Source organism: Talpa europaea (assembly GCF_964194135.1).
Source record: "Talpa europaea genome assembly, chromosome: 10".
Lineage (NCBI taxonomy): Eukaryota > Metazoa > Chordata > Mammalia > Eulipotyphla > Talpidae > Talpa > Talpa europaea.
In genome coordinates, this window is record NC_140077.1 from 107,779,376 (window position 1) to 107,801,786 (window position 22,411).

The 22,411-nt window shown below is 41.8% G+C and overlaps 1 protein-coding gene across 1 annotated transcript in view; it reads right to left on the reverse strand.

Moving 5' to 3' along the window:
- The window catches only part of ARHGAP10 (Rho GTPase activating protein 10), a gene marked incomplete at both ends in the record, with an annotated part of 223,928 nt that overhangs the window by 25,459 nt on the left and 176,058 nt on the right, over window positions 1-22,411 (reverse strand). Inside the window, one exon of the mRNA XM_084245750.1 lies at window positions 15,560-15,710. Coding sequence (XP_084101876.1) covers window positions 15,560-15,710 — 151 coding nt within the window. The remainder of the gene's footprint in view (window positions 1-15,559; window positions 15,711-22,411) is intronic.

The window sequence follows — 22,411 nt, forward strand, 5'->3', positions numbered from 1 at the left end:
CAAAACTCGCTGATACATGACTATGCAGGTCTTTGATTCTTATTCTGAGATACAGTCCACTTTGAAACAAAGGCTGCTTCTTCCCCTCTCCTTGTCAAGCTCAAGTCCATCTAATTCTTTTCTGCAAATGAGCCCCAAAGCAAGGGACTGGACCCTACTTTGGGTGCCTCAGACTTCCTCAGCGATGACTCCCTTTAGAATTAAGAAGGTACCAAATGTCACCCCAGCACAGAGTCTAAAGTCCGGAACATTTACTGGCACCAGAGTCGCCCACTCAGGGCTTGGCTAGAAGGAGCAAAATACGCTCGGTTCTAAAGCAGAAGAGAATCACTTCAACAGAAAGTCAGATGCAAGCAGCTTTCCTAATTCAGGAGGCTGGATCCCGGTCCTCTGCTGTCTGGGCTTCCTCCCCTGTCTGCACAGCAGGGCATGACACAGCAAAAGCAGTAAATGAGAGTCTTGGACCAGCTCTTCCCTGATTCATTCCTACCAGGAGAAACCTGTCAATGAGCAGTGTCTGTGGAGAACTGAAGAGCAAAGGTCTAAGGTTACTTTCAAAAGATGCCTGAAATGTTTTTACCAGCAAATACACTAGCTCGTCATGTGGCCTCAAACCCTCTTTCCAAGGAGGCTGACACAGCACAAATCACCATTCAATATATTAAATCATAATCTATTAAGATTTTCTCTCTTCCTTCCTGCCAACCCTCGAGTAAAAAGAATACTGGTAAGAACACAAAAACCAATCAAAGGGGTCCTCCACCCCTCCCCGTGTGCACACAATTCCTTTCTCCTTCCTGTTGGCTGAGCTCATCTACAGAGAATCACTGAATTCCAGGGAACACTAATACTGGGCACATAAACATAAATATGTCGCATCATTTCTCAAACTTCACCAAAATCAAAGGACTGCTTTTGTCCTAGTGGGAAAGTAATGTTTGTGGTTTTTTTTTTTTTTCCCCTCACTATTGTTCAACAATTTCTGGAATCAAGATTTTTAAACCTTATGAAACTAATTTGTACTTGAGAATTAAAGTCAGATACTCTCATCATTTTCCACCTTTCATTTCTTTTGAGTGTCACACAACCTCTCAGGTGTTACCTTTCACAGGTATCTACAGACAGACAAGCCACCTGTGAGGAATGAGGGTGTTCAGAACGAGAACAAAAATGGAGCTGAGGGACTTTTGTTATGAGCAGGCTCCGAGATAAGAGGCTCACCAGAAATAGAACCACCATCAAGAAGAGAAAACATCTTCCTCACAACACCCGCTTAATTCCCACCTTCTCCACCCAGCACTTGCCAACCGCCTGTTCTGCCTGGCTCTCTTTCTCACAACTACGAGCAAGCATCAAGTTCGAGTTTCACTGTCACCTACTGAGTTCATGACCTGGTTTTAGCTCCCTGTGTCCACTGTGCATTTTTGGAGGGTGGAAGCTATGTCTCAGGCTTGGTTATCCTTAAAGCACACATATCAGCCAGGCCTGGGTGGCTGGGGGGAACACGGTTTCGAGTTTTCCCTCCCTCTTCATTCATTTCTGCTTTGTCTTGCTCTCAAATGTACTTCCCCAAAATGATGATGCCAGAGACAGTTCCCTCTGAGTCCCTTACCTTTACCTGCTGCCTCGCACTTAACCTGAAATGGTGGATGGTACAAAGCACAGGGATTTCCTGGATTCCTCAGGAAGGGATGGTCTACTCAACAGTAAAACTATTTTGCGCTCCTCTCTCTTAACTATCATGGCATATGCATTAGCAGAAGGAAGAAAAAAAAATAAAAAGGGGCAGGAAAGACAAAAGGGAAGCACAAAAAGAAAAAAAAAATGTAATGTATCAGTTGAACTTAATTCTAACAAACTTCCCAGTTATGCATCTGGTGAACTGTGCACACTATTCAGGTGCTCCTGGCAAACAAATTCACTTTGTCAGGTCAGAATGATCTTTGATGTTCTAAGTATCAAAATCTAAATATCAAAAAGTTGATCATTGGAATCAAAAGAAAAAAATAGTAGAACAAAGTAATGGTGCTTTTAAGAAACCAGTAATGTGTTTACAATAAAGGCCAGTCAGGAAATTTCCAGTCAAGATATTTATGAGATGTGAAGTGAAAACTCACCTCCTCTGCCACATAATGTCCAACAACCACAAACATGACAAAATAACACTTTAAAAATAAATAAAAATATATAACTGCACTGAAAAAAACCATTTACACCTCTCTGAGAGACACTCGGATGCAGAGGTTGGTGGGAGCACACAGCAAAGGCCTGCTGACTCCAACTTCATCTACACATGCAGAAGCAGCTGATGTTCAAGTCCTCTGGTGTCCCTACCACAACACACCCCAAAACACCTACTAAGCGCAGGCACTCTATTTGGAACTAGGGCTGGGAGGCCAAAACCCTATGCCCAAGTTCCCAGTTTGCCTGGAGAAGTAAATTGACACACCTCCACACCCTGACTACCCCAGGGATAAGCGCCATGAGCAAGACCACCAGTAAGACCTGGTCCTGAACCCAGTGGAGGTGAGGCCCAGAGAGGAAAGAGGAGGAAGTGATGCCAGATGCACCATCCTCGTGTGTGCACACAGTTCACACAGGACTTGTTAAAGACAGTTTCCCAAGAAAACTAAGATCATCAGCAAACTCAACAAATGTCTTAAAAATTCAAATTTATTACAGGTCTGTAAAAAGGAGACAGTAGTAAAGTGAAATTACAAATATCCAATCCCAGAAGAAGCAATAACTTGAAAGAAATATTTAAATGAATAAAAACCAATAACCAATTCCTCAAAGTTAAAGGAACTTCAAAGACATTAATTTAAGGGACTCAAGGCCAAAGAGGAAACTACAGAAATATTTCACATAAGATATAAAACTGGGGCCTCCTGGTGGCACAGGAGTAAAAGTCGCAGTATTATCAAGCTATCAGTAGCCACTGTGGCATGAGTTTGATCCCTGCCAGGAAGCTGACCCACATGGTGCAGCAGACCTCTCCTGTCTTCACCCTCTGCTCCCCTTAGAAGTGTATTTCAGTAGATCCACCTGTTCTGCTCTCGTCTCTATCTCTGATGAATCCTCTCACCCCTGCATCCCCTACACCCCTATTCTGGTATGCATAAATAAATAAATCTTTAAAAGACACATACTTGAAAATTTTAAGAACATCAAAATATGTAGGGGGAAAAAATTACTGCTATAAACAAACAAAAGACCAGGACTGGCATCCATGTTCTCAATAGCGATAGTGAGCAACAACACTGAATGATGGGTTTAAAGTATTTAAAAGAAGAAATTTGAGCATAGCATTGTATATTTAAACTACCACTCAAAGGTCTGGGTATATAAAACAAAGAGACACCCTACTGATTGGGAGAAAATTTTTGCACTCCATACAACTGATAAGGGACTGATTACAAAGATCTACAAAGAATTCACATGACTCAACAAAAACAAAGTAAACAATGCAGTGAAAAAATGGGCAGAAGAGCTAAAAAGACACTTCTCAAAAGAGGAAATGCATATGGCCAACAGTTATATGAAAAAGTGTTCAAGATCCCTTATAATCAGGTAAATGCAAATCAAAACCACAATGAGATACCACCTTACACCAGTGAGAATGGCACATATAAAAAAACTCACAACAACAAATGTTGGCGAGGATGTGGAGAAAAAGGAACTCTGCTGCACTGCTGGTGGGAGTGCAAACTGGTCCAACCACTATGGAGAGTGGTGTGGAGATTCCTCAACCTGCTAAAGATGGAGCTTCCATAAAGTGAAAAGCTAATATGCTTAACCACTATTTTATGAATTAATGGCATGTCAGACTTTCTTGGGTGGGGGAATCCTAAATCCTAAGTGAAACTGATTAGAAAATATGATCCAACATATAAAACTCCTCTTGACAACAGAGAAATAAATGACATGGCTAAACACGATCTCTTTCACTGTTCAGGGTGGTGTTGACCAAAATTAGGTGGAATCTTTCACCAGGAGGAGTCAAACAAAGTTTCTGTGGCTCATATCCACCCCTCCCCTGCTCCCTTAGTGCCTGCCTTCATTCTCCTGTCCTGCTGTTTGCTATCATTTAAATGGGGCTGCCCCCAAACTACCAATAATGTCTTGCTTAGAGCCTTTCAACATCATCATGGCCCAACTGGGTATGTGCTCTAAGAATGCAGCACCAGAAGATTCAAGCACCAAGAAAACAGGCTTAATATATGAAATTGAAGAGGACTCTGAGAGTGAGGAGGAGACATGGGCTACATACTCAAGGATAAAGCAATCTGGGTAGAAGTCACAGCAGAAAGACAACAGTTCTGGGAGTGAAGTTCATGGAAAGAGCCTGAAGCTGGGACGGCTTTATGAAATGCTGCAGTAGAAGGAGAGTTTTGTTTGTTTTGCTTATATAAGCCTGTGCAAAACATAACCTTTGAACTAAGCAGAAAATATGCATGCTGCCCTAGTTTCCACCATGTGGCAGATATTATGACATCAATAAAACCTCCTCTGAGCCACATTAGTTTTTCTTCTTATGTTACCCGGGATATACAATGGGCTGAAAAGGACGGGGGAACCTACTATGAGAAACAGTACTCCCAAATCACTTCACATGTATTCTGACCCAATTTCTGCTTTGTTAAAATAAAGGTCGAGATGCTCTATTTCACCACACCAAAGACTAGTCTCTATTGCTGCACTATTATAAATTAGAACAAGGAGTAATGCTGGCTTCCTTCTCCCCTCCCCCCAACCGTTCAATGTATTGCTGGACTTGGCACTGTAAGTAAAGCCTAATGCTGAAAAACAAATATGGAAGTGGCCTGTCAAAATAAAGCAAAACCTGTTAAGAAGCTCAAAACATAGGCCAGGAAGAACTATATCATATAATCTTACACGTTAGTTTTTGTGAACTAGAAAAGCACACACACGAGCACACACACATGCACAGGGTTCCCTTATTAAATTAGTATGCTAAAGATGGGATGGAGAACTCAAGGTTTGATTTTAAAATGGAACTTTTGAAATTGCTAGTGGAACAGGGAATCTTTCTTTAAAATAAAAATCCAACTCTACCATCCAAAGGGAATTCGGCACCGTCCATGTAGTAGGAGGCGGTAAACGAAAAGGAGGTGGTCTAGGCTGGATGATCAGAAAATCTTCCCTAAGTCTTACATTAGGGAAAAGGGGGAGGCGTACAAGAAATCAACCCTGCCAACTGCCCATTAAGGCAAGAAAGCTATCTGTGTCTCCCAGCAGTGGGAGGTGCACTGAGAGACGGGTGATAACTGCCGTGTGATGGGAAAGATTCTAAAAATCCCACTTACCCCAATTCTCAGTTCACTGCAAGCCAAGGCAGTGTCCGCTGGGCAGAGGGCCAGGCGCCCCAGTTCCTCTCATTTCATCTCACCCTCAGCAAACAAGGCAAGTCATCGTGGGCAGGGTAATAAAGCTAATAACATGCTGATTAATGATAGCCCAAGGTCAAATGAGAATCATTCACTTGGGGTAATATGATTTCTTTATCTGAAATCACGTCTAGGAAGCAAAAGAAATGCAAATGGAATAAGCCCCCATCCCCCAACCCCAGAAGCACAAAAATCGAAATTATACAGACATGTGCATCTCAGGAAAAACAAGAGAAAAGGAGGGCAATTCCTGAACTACAAATTGAAGTCATCACTTTAAGGTCTGAAAAGATGTATTGAAATTGTCATAAAATTATAAAACAGATTTTGCTTACTATTGCCTAGAGATTAAAAAAAATAAGCATCATGCTTATCCCCCAAAGCTACTGGACAACTGTGATATGCAGAAAGTATATGGTAGGAAAAGCCGGGGAGGGAATCAGCTATGTTAGAATCACATGACATAAAACACAGACCCCATTACAGCGTTCTAACAGCAGCTAATAAGCATTAGGTTACAACTCCAGGAACCACCTCTGCAACTTGCAAAGGTCGATGGGAGTCTGTAGCAATTCAATTATAAAGTGAGTAAGAACAGTTTGGTTGCAATGTCAATAGAAGTCAAAGCAAATTGCTTTACTCGGTAAAGCAGAGGGCATTTTTATATCATAATCACAGTCCTGAGGCATTATTTAGAGACCATGATTTCTGCCTACATAAACAAATAAAAAATATAACAACCATGTGCTATTATCCTTAGGAACTGAAAAGTAATCAGATATTGAATCAAACTGTCTTCCATAAACTTTAGAGGAAGGCTGACACCTTGACAGCTCAGGAAATTTAGAGCAGTATGCTCAGAACACAAGCTCCAGACCACAGAGGCCAGGAAGCTTGTGCACTCCTGACCTGTCCCCTGCCCTCCCCACCTGTGATTCTTCTCAGCTAAAGAACGCCAATCATTACCTACTGCCAGGCTCAGAGGCCAGTAATCCTACACAGTACACTGACCCCGGGGAGGGGGGGAGGGGGGGTGGGTGGGGAACAGTACATATAAAAGACACCATTACATTTCCTATGAAAGTCTGCCAAACATGAAAAGGTATTTGGAGCCTTGTACTTCATAATCAGGCTCAACTTACTTGTCCTTGCCGGGGGGGTGGGGGGAGAGACATGAGAAATCTTATTGCCCCAAATTCATGAGGCTTAAAAGGGAAAAAATGTAAAAGCAAGAGGAGGACAGGTATTCAAATCCAAGCAAGTTTAAATTCAAGCGCAATCACAAACAAGTCTACTATTCAATAAAACTCTTTGTGCCTAAATATTTCCAGGGAGAGCAACCCCTTAAATGCTAGATGCAACCCAAGGAGTAGGCAGAAGACACATTTCATCTCACAGGAGCAGCTAAGCAGCAAGAGCATCACGTCCAGTGGCACGGCGAGGTCTTTGCGCAACACCCAGGAGGGGACACACTGCTTTCTAGAGCTCTGCTTCATTCTATTTCAAAACCTTCAACCTATACTCAACCTACCAGGGGCCAAGCACAGCTTGCATCTGTGTGGAGCTGAAAGTTGCATGACTTAAATGCACATATACAGGAGCCCCCCTCATTCGTGGTTTCGCTTCTCCCAGTCTCAGTTACCAGAGGCCCACCTAAACACAGTAAGCTTTCTTCTTCGTCTCCAAAGCCATAACCCTGCAGCCCGTACAACACCACCACCCATTCTAAATGGAAAAACTAAGAAGCACTTTCAAAGTTAGAAAAGAACAAATCACTGTGTTGTTTGAAATATACAGAACAACTCTAAAGGATGACGAGAACCAACCATGTCTGCTGACTCCGGGAAGAGCTACTGGCTGTGGGACTTAGGATCAGGATGCGGAAGAAGTGTGAGGAACTGGACCTTGAGGTCAAGCTACCTGTCTTGAATCCTGGTTTTGTCAATGAGCACCTGTGAGACCTCGGTGAGTGTGACCCTTGCCAGGCCTCAGTTTCCCAAACTATAAAATACCTGTAGGGGCCTCCCTGGTGGTGCAAGGGGTTAAGCATCACACTACGAAGCAATCTGCAGCCTCTGCAGCATGAGTTCGATCCCTAGCCGGCCAGGGAGAAACCCACATGGTGAGGCAGACTTCTCCCATCTCGCCCACTGCTCCCCTCAGCAGTGTATTTCAGTCAGTCTGCCTGTTCTGTTCCCCGCTCTGTCTCTGGTGAATCCTCTCACCCCCCACATCTCTGCCCTGCACCCCAGCCCTTGTATGCATAAATAAATCTTTAAAAAATTTAAATTAAGGGCCTCCCCGGTGGCGCAGCAGTTGAGCGCTGGGTTGCGAAGCTGCCCCCGGCCTCTGCGGCGCCGGTTCGATCCCCGGCTGCTTCCCGGCCACCGGAGGAGGGTCCCACATGGCGCGCAGACCTCTCCTGCCGCCCGCTGCTCCCCTCAGCAGTGTATTTCGTCGTCTGTCTGTTCTGCTCCCCGCTCTGGCTCTGGTGAATTCTCTCACCCTCCCGCGCTTCTGACTGTACCCAGTGCATGTATAAACAAAACAAAGAAAGAAAGAAAGAAAGAAAGAAAACATGCCTCTATAAAAAAAAAAAAATAAAAAAATAAAAAATTTAAATTAAAATAAAATAACATAAAATACCTGTAGGATTATTATAAAGATTACCTGGTTTACTACATATTAACTAACAGTTTCTGGCATATCATATGGTAGATGTAGCTGTTCACTATTATTTCCCTCCAAATGTTGCCTTCTGTTGAAGTCTTACTAACAATTTTAAGAAAAAGAGTTTACCTTTAAAGAACCAAGATAATAAACAGAGGCTGAATCACTATTTCTATTCTGACATGGAGAGAAAAATAAAATCATGACCATAACCACATTTCAAGCTCAAAATATCAAGCTGCTGATCACAGAGGGCAAATATTATTAGTACATGCAAAATGTCAGCCCAATAGCTCATTTTAGTAGACTTGAAGATGTGTTGGTCACCCACCGGTGAAATTCGACTCCCCTAAATATTGCTCAGAAGGCACCCTGGGGTGCCATGGAAGGAAGGAGAAGGAGCCTCCTGAGGGAGCCAAGCTGCCAACTCACTAGTGAGAGCTGGTAAAAGGCCAGCAGGGAGCAGCGGGTGCAGAATGCTCTCCACATCACTCACTCACTCACACCCATGTTCTTTTTCCTCAAGAGCTCGAAAGGAGTCCATAAGTAAAAACAAACCGGCCACAAGTTTGTTTAGTTATATTAATTTTAAACAAGTCTCCTGTCCTGGTAGTTTTTAATCACCGTCCATAAGGGTTTTCTAAGTAATAGGAGTGGCTCGGAATGGGTGACTCTAAAATAATACCTTCCCCTTCAAGATTTCTCCTGCCCATCCTTTTGGCTACCAAGGAAAACATCTCAAATCAGTCACTCTTGACAGCCTCAAAAATTCTATTCCATTCAGGATAAACAATACTTTGGTTGGTTTGAAAAGAAGTTTCTTAGACAGCCCGGCTACCTCCTACGCTGTAAGAGTTTCAAAGAGGGCTATAAAGAGACTGACAGCTGCTTGAATTCAGAACTAGAAATTAAAATAAAAGCTATTAGAAGTGAAGAAAAAGCCCACACCGCAGGGAGACAAGCTTGAAAGAATTTTTCTCTCTTCTATAAATTCAAGTTACCTGCCATGAACTTATTTTCACCACAGAAGCAGCCATGTGCTTTTTAATGGCATTCAATAGGCTTTTGCCTCTCCAGAGAAAGAGGAAAATGTTCGTCCCACACAGAAGCATGGTTAAGATTACATAGAAGTCACACAAGACGTTGCCTTTTGCTTTGTCACTGGCGCTGGGGGGCTGAGCTTCCGGGAGGCTTCTGGGGAGATGCCAGGGCAGGGGAGGAAGCTTGCATGATTTATGGGCACGCCACAACTCAATTACAGCCCAGAAATTTCTGGCTGCCTTTTCCAACCCATTGATCTCATCATTGTAACAGTGAGTTAAGAAATAATCTGTCTACATATGCTGTCACTGGTTCAACCCTGGTCTTGGATTTAACTTCACAACACAGCCAATCATGCTCTGAGGAGGCAGCGAGAGGCCTTGGCTCCAGGGGAAGTATTATCCATCCAGAGTCCACCCATGAAGCGTCATGCAAAAAAAATGAAGAGACTCAGGATTGCCAAGCTTAAGACAAAGACCTGCTTGTGCCCAGTTACTGGAGCAGATTATAATTCTGCGCCAGGCTGATGAGACAGACAGATGAGGGCTCATCAACTGCTATGGGAAGGCCCATGTCGACACGGTTTTTACACCGGTCCTTCTCACCCACAAGTTTTCCGACGACATTTGGGGGCAGGGGGCGGAGATAGAGTAGTTGCAATTCACGGACAAAAGCAAATTTCCATGAGGGAGGTTTCTAAAGACACTTTCCTGAGAACTGAGACCATGCAGCTATCTTAAAAGTCAGCAGACATCCCTGACTTCTACTAAAAATCAGTGTCTCTCACTAGAGTGGGCGCCTCTCATCCTTTAAGAAGAGCCAATAAGTGCATGTCGGTGTGTGTCTGTGAAAAAACAGGAGAAAAACGAGCTCCATGTTGTTCATAGTTATGAGATGCATCTTCCTCTAAGAAGATACATCATTTTAGTAATTACTGAATTTTTTCCACTGACTTTCCATATACACTATTTTGATATGTTTCATACAACTTTTACTAATCCTCCTGTCCAGGGCATTTATATACAGCTGTAGGTTCTGAAGACATTAACAAAGTAAAACATTTTTTTTCCCTTTTGATGGAAAGCTGGCCTAAATATTAAAAAATATACTAAAACATGGCTGGTAGCATCTGTTTTGATTACCTTAGCTTCATCCTCAACGAGTCAGTTAAAAGTCACAACAATTTGTTCTCACATCTCTTCCAGATAGCCATTTTATTTTCCAGTCCTGCTGTTAGTCAAAGCCCACTTCAACCTCTACAGTGGTGGGGAAGTCGTGCCACATCTACCTGACCCCCAAGATTGGCCACAGGTCTGTCTCAAAAAAAAAAAAAAGGTGATGACATCACCCAGGCAACTGGGAGACTAGAAGGGTCTGAGGATAACAGCAAAACTGATGCTAACTCAGAATGGACAGGTCCAGATTAAACTGATACCTTCAGCCTCTGCCTCATCATCAAAGCCCTCAAGGAACCAAGAGGCAGGAAATAGCAGAAAAATACTGGATTGTCGGAAAAGTCATGACACAGTTTTGCTTGAAAAACAGAAAAAAATACGTCATGACTTTTCCGACAACCCAATATTATGCACAGTGGAAAGCTCATTTCTGATTAGATTGTCAACACAGCCCCACAGCTGTGGCACTGATCTTTAGCTACAGAACTTTCTGGAACAGTTAAAGGTCCTGGGGAATGCTTAGTCTGTGGCTGCAGGGTTGACAGCTGCCAACCTCAGGGCGTCACAGGTGACATCAGCAGAGGTAGGTGCTGCAGAGCCCAGCCAGTTAGGAGCTACAAAGAAAATGTTTCCATAAAAGATTGTTTGGCACACACACAAAGAGAGGTAGTAAGGACATAACATTGGAGTGGGCAGGAAAAAAAAAAATAACAATACATTAAACCTTGTTAGAGTTACTCTAAGTTATACAGAAATTTAAAAAAACAAGACAGTAAGAGTGAAATGAAAGCAAACCACTGACTTCTTTTTTTAGCACTTACATCCTACTTCATGTTTTGCTATTTCACACCAAACAACTTAGTCAAATCTACTCAACTTCGAAGTTCATGAGTTTCTGAAAAGCTATATGTAAAAGAACAATATGGTTTCTACAAAATAACAGTGGGCATTTCAGTAAGGATATAATGGCTGCTCTATTTTAAGAAATCTGGCTGGATCCTATATCCATTTCTGTTCACATCAATCATCATTAATGATCCTTAAGCAAGTAATTAGAATATTAACATCTTTTACAAATAATAAGTTTAATATCATTTTAATCATATATTACAAAGAAACATAATGAGCATTGTGTATGCAGTATGGTTAAATGTGCCAGTGCCAATTAAAGTCATTATGAAAGTAAAGATACTAAGTGTTTTTAATTAAACTGGTCATCTCTCAATTGAGAGTGGTGTGGGGTTGAATAAAACATAATAAAAATCATATCTGACAAGCCGAGGGCTGGCTAGCTAGTATTCCCTGCGTCCAGGCCCATCCTATTTCGGTTTAGGCAAGCAGGCTTGCTGACTCTGCTAATAATGACTTTTTGATCTCCTTGATGGTAAATGGAAACCAATTCTGAGTATTTCCAGGGCTGGATGTTTGGTACATCCCAAGTTTCATACTCCAGTCAATGTAGAAGAAGAAATAACATACCACAAACCACTTCACTCAAATACCAAATCTGTGACCAAATCCCAGGGCTGAAAAGAACCTCTAGCCATCTAACCTGGGTCCACGAATCCTGGCAGATAATCTACCTAACTATTGAACAAAAATTATTTATCCTGGATTTTATTAAGTCAAATTGAACTAACACTAGAGTGCACAAATAGGAGGGAAGAGAACATTTTGGCATATAAAGTTTCCATAAGATTCATATCAAAAGGAAAAAAAAGGAAATCACAAAAATAATCAGCTAGAGTTGATTGGATCAGCATACTATATCCAAAACTAGAACATGGGAGTGATGCTACTGCCATCAATAAGAAAAAGCATAACAGAAGATTAAACTTCTTGAAACCTTCCAGCAGAGCTGAAAATTAAATAACTGAGGTCAGTCACTGAAAAACATTTAAGCCCCAGTGACATGGATACTTTTTTTTGGAGGGGGTAGAGTTTTCAATATGCTAAGTGACATTCAATGGCATAATTTTCAGTATCCATTCCAGGTATGCTTCCTTGTAAAAGCATATGCACTATCTCTCTTCATTTATTTCCCTTTAAGTATATGTAAGATACAAAGCCAACTTTACTTTCCCTGAAATAATTTTCTTCCATAAGCTTAAGTTTCACTGCTTAACAACAAATAATTGGGGGAAGAGGAGATAAGTACTATTTTCAAGTGCTTTATCTCATGACTGCTAGGGTCAAATAAAATCATTCTATCACTAAACTCACTGACTTTCCTCAATCTGATAACTTTCCCAAAAAAGAAAAAAATCCAAGACTGTAATCAGAAGGAGTAAAGTTATAAAATACAAAATATAGACTAAAACATATCATGACCAGAAAACAGACTAAAGGAGCTGACAATCTTCTTTATTCCCTTCCAATGAAATGATTAAGAACTGTTCTACCACCTAAAATAGAGGAAAGCCGTGACTGTACACCATCTGGAATATTTCCATTAAAGATGGGTTGAATAACACCTCAGAAGCTTGCTCCCCATTCATAGTCACTTAGCAGTCAAGGTAAGTACACGGGCACATATGATTGGATATTACAATTTAATTCTCAAAAGTACCGGAAAAAGAGCTATGGATTCCAAGCCAAAATGTCCCTCTTTGGTCATGCCCATTATGACATAGGGTCAATAAGCCAAGGATGGCATTGGCCTATGTCTTCTTGATTTCTTTTTCCTCTCCCACTTTCTAACATTTGCCTCTTTCACTATTTATTAACACTGGAGGACAAGTGAGAGATTGAAAAAGGTGCAATTCAAACCAGTCTGTTTTACTCCTTATTAGCAACTCTGCTGAGACTGAGTGAAAGTGAGAAAAGAGAGAGAATTAAAAAGTTAACCTGGAATCAGAAGTTGAAACTCATGTCTAATGGAAGTCTGAAATTACAGGCTGATTTTAACGAGTCATACCCTTCCTCTCGAAAATAAGAAAGAAAGAAAAGAAGGATCTGACTGTAAAACTAATACTTGTAAGATGTATTAAAAGACTACTGTATATAGGCGAAACACTACGTGATTTGCATATCAAAGACATCTTTAAAGACACATCACCCAAAGCAGTGATAGTGAAGGCAAAGATAAACAGCTGGGACTACATCAAATTAAAGAGCTTCTGCACAGCAAAAGAGACAATAACAAAAACAAAGAGAAACCCCACCAACTGGGAGAACATTTTTGCACCCAACACTAATGATAAAGGACTGATCACAAAAATCTGCAAAGAGCTGATGAGACTCAACAACAACAAAGAAAATAATCCAGTCAAAAAATGGACAGAGGAGCTAAAAAGAAAATTCTCTGAAGAGGAAATGCGAATGGCCAACAGGCATATGAAAAAATGTTCAACATCACTTGCAATCAGGGAAATGTAAATCAAAACTACCATGAGATACCATCTCACACCAGTGAGAATGGCACATATTAAAAAAGCTAGCAACAACAAATGTTGGTGAGAATGCAGAGAAAAAGGAACTCTTCTGCGCTGTTGGTGGGAGTGCAAACTGGTCCAACCACTATGGAGAGCTGTGTGGAGATTTCTGGACCTACTAAACATAGAGCTTCCACAGGATCCAGCAATTCCACTCCTAGCTATTTACCCAAAGAACACAGAAACATCAATTCCAAAGAACACCTGCACCCCTATGTTTATAGCAGCACTGTTTACAATAGCTAAGCTTTGGAAACAACCCAAATGCCCAAAAATAGATGACTGGATCAAGAAGATGTGGTACATATATACCATGGAATATTACTCAGCATTCAAAAAAAGATAAACACATGCAATTTGCAGCAACATGGATGGCGCTGGAAGGGATCATGCTCAGCAAAATAAGCCAGAAAGAAAAAGAAAAATACCGGATGGTCTCACTCATAGCAGGAATCTAGAAAACTTAAATAAGGGACCAGGAAAATGAATAACTATAAGAAAGTGAAAATCAAGAAAAACTATGAACCAGAGACTTTTTGGGGGGTGGGGGGGCGGGAGGGGAGGGATTGGGGTCAGAATGGGGGGATTGCAATTGTATGGGGAATATAAAAATAAAATTTATTAATTAAAAAAATAAAAAATTTAAAAAAAAGACTACTGGACACCTTAGCCCCCCGTGTTATCATGGGAGGCACTCTGAGCCCCCTGAAGACCACCCCCCCCAAAGTCAACAGAATGGAAGACGGCTGCTGCTTGCTTATGTGGAACTTTGGATACTGATTATCTGGACATTTGATACTAAAGCTTCTTAATATGAAGATGAGGTACTCTTGTTTCTACCTTCATTCCCTTCCTTCCTCTGACAGTCATCTTACAATTCCAAACCAATATAACCGAAATAGCTTGAAAGGATAACAAAGATAGCGCCTCATCCCCCAAAAAAAGGATGAGAAGAGGATGAAAAATGAAGACTAATTCCAAATTCAGGAAATGGCCACAAAAGGGATGGAGTTCCACAGCAGAAGAGGCACAGTGTCAGCAGACACACCAGCTGAGAATGCAGGTTTGGAGACCAGGATTATCTTACTCCACACCAACCACCACGAGATCACAAATCAGCAATTGGGGGCCCCTCCAGAACTCATGGTCTTGTTTTGTAGGGACCTGTGCTTAAAAGTCAATATTCCAGGCTTTCTTTACAAAGGAGGCAACGTGGCAACACTGGGAAAAGAGGGTTATGTGGCCACAGTAGCTGGCCCATGCTGGCTTGGAGAAGACGCGACAACTTGGCTTTGCCAGCATCTCACTGCAGCCCAGTCTCCACGTAAGCACCACAGGCAGGACAGTTAGCCACTCTGGCCATGTGATGAGATACCTGCCTGAGGAAAATGTCAGAAACGCGGCAAGAGAGGTGCAGGAGCCACAGACTCATGTGCAACTGTGAGCTGTGCCTTTAATCTGGATGCATTTAACATTAGACGACTCTATCAGCTCCTCTCATAAAAGATCTGCTTTAATTTTAGTTCCCTTTCCATTTGTCTCAGGGTTATGTAACCTCACAGGAGGTCACACAAGTCTCCCAAAAAAGAAATTTAAGCTGTCTTTTAAAAATAAAAAAAGAACCATGCATAGCACAAACACACAACTGAAACTTGCATTCTCTCCCTGGCATGAAAGCTTTACCCTCCCTGTTAATCTCAAAAATTATAATCTTAAGGGAACAAGAAATTAAAACACAAAGCATAGAAAACTATAGCCTGCCCTGGGGACATATGATATGTCATACTCTCAACAAGCTGTCAAGCAGAAAAAAATAGAATTAACACCTTACCATCCTCCAGCTCAAGACAAAGATTATACACAGCCACGGGTCTCTTAATCCTCTGGCCGAGTCTCTTCGATTGTCTTGGTGGCGCATTTGGGGGCGATGTGGACTGGGACATTGGCTCAGGCAATGTGGCATCAGGCAGGGTCCTAAAGATCTGTCACCGAAGCACAAAAGACATTAATTATTTCCCATCAACAGAAACCTGTGTACTGCAACTGCAAAGCAGCATCAAACAACATTTGCTATGTTCATTCAAAATGGGCTGGAGCCCAAAATCTGCTCCTTTGAACTTAAGGGAGAGGTGATGAGCCTTTTATTTATTTTCCTAACTGAACCTTTCAAAATCAAATTTCTTATTAAGTAAAAGTGGTATCAAATCGTTCTATTTCAAAATAAATCCATCCCCTAGCTGAGCAAGTATAATTATGCTGACCAGGTGTAGACATTCCCCCACTTCTACATCCACAAATGGAGTAGCCAGGAAAAAATGCTAAAAACAAATACCCCATTAGATTTCACACAGGGTTATATTTATGCCAACATGCCCGTCTCAAGTTTTTTTCAAAGTACATAAACAGAAACATATGACTGCAAATGATTTTTACACATTTAAAAATAGCTCAGGCCTATGAAGTTACCTTTCGGATTCCAAGCACAGTTTTCATAAAACGCTTTGCAGATTTTATCAATTCATTTAATACCTTCCAGCTTCTCTTAATTATTTGCCCCCCATTTATGAAGCCTAGAATATCAGCACCTTGACGCTCTACACAGTCATTCGCATATCAGCAATAGCCTTCATTAAAATGTGCTGCTTCTTTGCTCAGCAATTGTTTTCATTTGAGAAAAGCAATCCGCAAATGTCACACAGAGGTGACTTATAATAAACCTTTCCACAGCCACCTTGATCTGACATCAGAGGCCTCCTGTACCCCCCATGAGTGAAGAACCTTCAGTCTTCAATGAAGTCATAAAATATTTTGAGACATCAACCTGACATACACTGTCTCTCCGGAGGGCTGACATTCCTCAAGTGGAAGCAGGAAAGGGGAAGCAAGCAAGCCAGCATTAAACACAATGTAAATATAAAATTCACAGTAAAAACACCGTGGGGAGGCCCCTCACTGCAAGGAAGTGGTTATTTATGCATTTGACTTGCCACATGGGCACATGACCTGTGTATACAAGTGAGGGCATCACTTACATCCTTGTATCACATTCAATAACAACCATGTCGGAGTTACAATCGCCAAGACTAAAAGTTCTCACCTAAAAACTATTATATACCAATAAAAATATAAACCATTTCAACAGAGCATTTGCTTGATAGTACCATACTGCCCCCTCATGTGTAAATGGAATAAAAACTGATTTAAATGACTGTGGACAAATATTCGCTAGTGAAAACTGAATTGAATGCTCCAGTGGGTAACTGCTGGCGCCATCTTTTCCTTTACCCTGTGCTCCCTTAAGGAAACAATCTGGGAAACAGCAAACTACTTCTCTGCCTTTAAAATCCCTCTGCTTTCCAGACTCTTGCCCACAGCTGGATTTACTGCCATCTGTCATTGTTTAAGTTAAAGACAGCTGTAGAGTGGTGGGGACAGGAGAGAATTTAGGTTCAGAGTATGACCCTGGTGAAGGAGAGAAGATAGGAAAACTTAATTCTACAGAAAGAAAACAGTGTCTATGTGTGAACCACATCTGGAACAGCTTCTTAACTCACTTATGTTTGATCTTCACAAGCGTGGCCAATGACTTTGGGATGTCCCTGGAATAGCAAAATCAAACAATATGAGACACAACACAGCCAAAGTCTAGAAAAACCATGGAAGAGTCAGATCCCAAGCACCAGGTCTAGAGATGTGATAACCTTCCCAGTAAACCTTCCAGGAAGACCACAGTGCCTGGAATGGTGCAAACACTGAGAATTCTTGCTTACCCTCTTCTTCCCCCTCCTCCTTCATCTTCAAGTGAGAAGGTCCTACAGGTAGGGGATGAGTTGTGGGGATCGCCCTAGTCTACAGAGCCTAGTCCGTAAAGCTCCCCAGGTGACTTTTTGTGCAGCCAAGACTGAGCAACAACAATGTCAACAAGTATCCCACGGCATCCTACACTTGAATCAGAAGGAGCAAAGTTAATATACAAAAATCAGAAAAATTAATCTGGGCAAACTGGTACTGACCATCCGTTATCAATTCCTCAGATCTTCTCAAGTCCTAATGTTTCCAAAATTTTAAAGACCACCCTTTCTCCCAATAAGCACGACTGCATTAGCACTTCAAGAACGAAACTATCATCCAGACGAGTGGGCCCCAGAGCACAGAAGCTCACTTGAGAAGGCACTGTCCTGGCTAACACACAGTCCCAGTCTAGACCTATTGCTCATTCTTCTCATGTGTATAAACTGAGTGTCATAATACCTACCTCTCAAGTTACCAAAGGAATTAAACGTGCCAATGCTTAGAAATGTTTAACACAGCACATGACACAGCAATAATTGGTATAAATTATACACCAGAAATATATGGCAACTATTAGCCCTGGTAATATGACTGCATCTGGTAAATAATGACAAAATGATTACAGACCCTCATCACTCCCCCAGCCACTCTTTTGATAGGGCAGTAACTTCTTGGCATCTTGAATATTCCTCAAATGCAGTTTGCTTTGATTCTGGTGTTTATGGAAATGCTCCTCAGGCAATGGGCTAACAGAAAGCAGTCAGCAGAGTGCCCTGTCAAAAGTTCGGTCACCAGGAATCAAGCAATTGCTTTAAGTATTTATTTCTCCACTTCAGCACTGAAGTTTGAGATTTATTACTTCCTTTTTCATTGAAAACATTTAGCATTCAATAAACACCTACTAGGTGGTAGGCCTTCTCCCATTCAAGTTAATATGCTCTGTAACCATTGAGGTAAGTGATGTTCCCCACATTTTAAAATGAGAAAAGTTCAAAGATTAAACAAATAATCCAAGTCTCCACAGTTTGAAAAGGTAATGTCTGAATACCCAACTCTGAATCCAAAGCCCATTTCCAGGTTATAAAACAAACAAAATTTAATGCTTAGGAAAAAAACGTACTAAGTACAGTGTTCTGTTTCAAAAGACTACAACTGGACAATATTTATATAAACTCTCCACCAGTGTGCTATCCCCCTAGGTGCTTCCAGAATGCATTACCTTTTACATGCATTTACCTGTCTGCCAACACACAGGCCTTCGTCCTAAATTATTATTTTTCTAAGCTACAAAGCTAAGCTCTCAGGGTTCTTTCAAAGACCAGAAATAATTTGAAGGGATATTCTTTATACATTTAGAAGATGAGGGAACAGTAAACTATTTACCTGAAAATAGTAAGTCTTTCTTTTTTTTGGGGGGGGGTTATAACATTCTAGAAATTAATTAAATTTTAGCTTATTTTGTCCCATAGAGCCAAGATGTGCCATCTTTAAGTATAACACTGAATTTCAATTCTAGAACCACTGCATGGATGCAAATTCCTCTACCCCCTGGGTCAGCTTCCAAAACCATTTGACTCCCCTAACTTCCCTTAGCATCAGGTACCCACCTCACCTTTGTTCTGGGACAGATGGACTCCCCAATAAGCAGTATTAAGAATCAAGAGAGCAAGTCTACGTGACACTTTTTTTTTTTTTCAGGGTAGAAAATTTCATCCCTGCACCTACGTATTTACAACATAAAAAAAACTTAAACCAGACAATCCAATGACAAAAAACAAAACTCCACACGTAGGCGTTGTCAGGTAAGTAAGCACTTATTCAGGTCTCCTAAGAGTGCCAGCCCAAACACAAGTCTGGCACTACTGTTTAAGGTCACAGAATCCTCAGACTGACACACGATGTTTATGCCCACGGGACTCAGCCACACGTGTAAATCTCTGACTCCTCCCTGGCCTGCCACCAGGGCCCACATGTGGACAAGACCAGACCACTTCCACCAGAAATGCTGTGAAGATAACAGAAAATAAGGTTGGTCCCTGAAAATGTTTCTTCAGTACCCAACTCAAACCTGCAGCACTCAGCTGAGTTAATGAATATCATGGTTCAAGGAAACATGAAAAATAAAGGTCATTCTTAATTTTTAAAGCTGTTTCTACAGGAGAGTCTACTGACCTTTACAGTGATGGGAAGATTACTAATAATTTTTATATTCCTATCATCTGGAATAACAGCTGCAGCTCCTGGGTCCTGGAAATGTACCTGCATCATGCCAAGTACTCAACCAACAAAGATTTGAACCCAGAGCTTCAGATCCCAGGGCGCACATCTGGGTGACCATGCTCCCCACCTCCACTACCACCCCGTCATAGGAAGTGGAATCTAGGCTACGTCCTCAACAGTGATGTCACATCTCGTGTAACTCCACCTCCACATAGAGACACAGGTACAGCCAGGAGAAAGCTGGAAATCAACATAAGCCATTGACAGAGAAAGGAGAAACAAGTTTTCCAACACTATTTCTAAAATATGGACCTGCAAAGTGGCCAGTATCACTCTCCGTGTCAGTCTGCAGTGTATCTGGACAAACACTTCTCACCTCGGGGGTTCTGTGACTCTCAACTGGCTCTGAGGCAGCCTCACCTTCTGCCTCCATGGGACAGCCTGGAACTTCCCCATGGCCTGTGCTTGGAGCAGGAACAGCGACCCCCTTCACTGAGTTTGTGTCTTTTAGAGAACATTTAGCTGAAGCTGACAATAGGGACTGACAGTAAAATACCAGTTGGGCTCAGGCGGGGCACTAGAAATATTCTAAAGCTTCATGGGTGTTCTGGTTCATTCAAATCAGAATCTCAGAGCTGACAAGGACCCTGGTTCTCCCTTAGCCAACCTCTGTATTTCACAGTGAACACACAGAGCAGCCTTGCTAGTGCTCACAGGGTCTTGGTTAACTCAGGCCTCAATGCCAGGGGCCGGTCCCCCATCCTGCTGGCTCCGACCCCTTCTCTCCCACAGGTGATCCCTGTGCACGACCCTCCTCATCAGGGAGGGTCTGCTCAAAAGCTGACACTGTTCAGTGTTCCCACATGCATTACATGCTACAAGCCTGACACACAGGAGAGAGCTGACGCTGAGTGTGTACAGGGCCTGGCTGGTGCTCTGCTGTCGGCACGAAGCCTGTCCTTGAAGTCACAGCACAGTGAGGAGGGTGGCCAGGCTGAAACAGGGAGAGGAGGCACAGACATCCCTAGGCTAGCAGCCCTTTAGCCCACAGGCCTCGGCTTAGCTGAAACTTTTGGAAAACCAATTTCAAGTTTGGTTTACGACTTAAAAAAAAAGTAAACAGTAATATTTTGGGGAATTTATCAAATTGATAAGAGCTTCTTTCTGCACTTTTAATGTTCAGACCCCCTTCCTAAGTCTCACACTGATTTCTGTAGTTGCTCTCTGCACTACACAGAGTTACTGACACTGGTTCCCATCTTCGAGATTTCAGTAAATGAAGTGAATCAACTGGACTTTATAATATGGAACATCCTCCAGGATTCCCTGCCCCAAACTATGGGCATCTTCAGTGGCATTAACTGTAGGTGCAACATCAGTGTTTTCTGTCTTTCCAGGGTTTAACAGAGAACAGCAGACATAAGAAGAAAGACCTGGATGATATATTGGAACCCAAATGGCATTTAAGACATTTTCAAATGCTCGTTCAATTCTTTAGACCGGTCTCCATAAGGTGAACCTCTGATTAAGCCAAAGCCGCACAACTCTGAAATGCATAGTGTGAACGTATCTTCCCAATTATAAAATGTTGTTTTCTGGTTTGCAAACCTTTAAAAACACTCCAGGTGCAGTTTTATCAATTTGCACCTGCAAACATTTGGGAAACGCAGCACACACTTTCCAAGTCAGAAGAAAACACTTTCCCAAACACAGCTGTAACTCTGACTTTCATAACCCAAATGTCTACAAATATTCTTCACTGAATAAAAAGGCAAGACTAGCCAGAATGTTTTTTTCAGTGTGTCCTTTGTTCACACGCAAACAAAAAATTGTACATTTTCACCATAAAATCCTAGAATAATAATGAAGAAATATACTCTGTCAATTCTCAGGCAAATTCTGTGATAAAGGATATTCCTTTTATTCTCCCTTCGGCCTTCCATTTTGGGATATAACTTCTCAGCTTTTTTTTTTTTTTCCATTCTTACTCTTTCTGGGACTCAAGCCTCCATCAGAATTCACTTGGCCCTGTAGCAGCACAACAGATCACAGTCCAGGCGCCCACCGCTCACATTTCCCCCAAGGCCAAGAAATCCACAAGGAGGTGTCTCCACCATCTCCCCTGGCCCAGGCAGGGCTAGCACAGTCATGACAGAGAGCAGGACCCCCCACACACACATCCCCATGTTACCTGGAAAACTCTAACCTGGATACAAGTCAACACGTTTAGAAATAACTAATCTCATGACATTTTTTCTTTAGGGATACAAGTCATGACCTCCGGGGAGGCTGGGATGACCATGTCCCAGCAAAAGAAACTACATCCTGACCTAGTAATTCTGCAAAAAGAAACGTGTGAATTTTAATCACAGTGAAGAAAACATTTCCCGAAGGCATGTACATGATTATATTTATCACAATCATCTGGAACCTTTTCCAAGTATGTGTGCCCCAGGCATGGCCCTCATTTTCAAGAGATAATGCAACACAACTCCTTTTTTTCCATTTTAGTTCTCATAAAAATAAAAAGCCTAAAGCAAAAACAAGCTTTGAAGGTGGTCAACGGTGGTACTTTATGAGAAGCTGCAAGAGAGTTGGGGGAGAGGGTAAGATGGGGGTAACCACTGCTCCCAAAATTTATAGATGGTTGTTTGCGATTTTCATTTTTCAT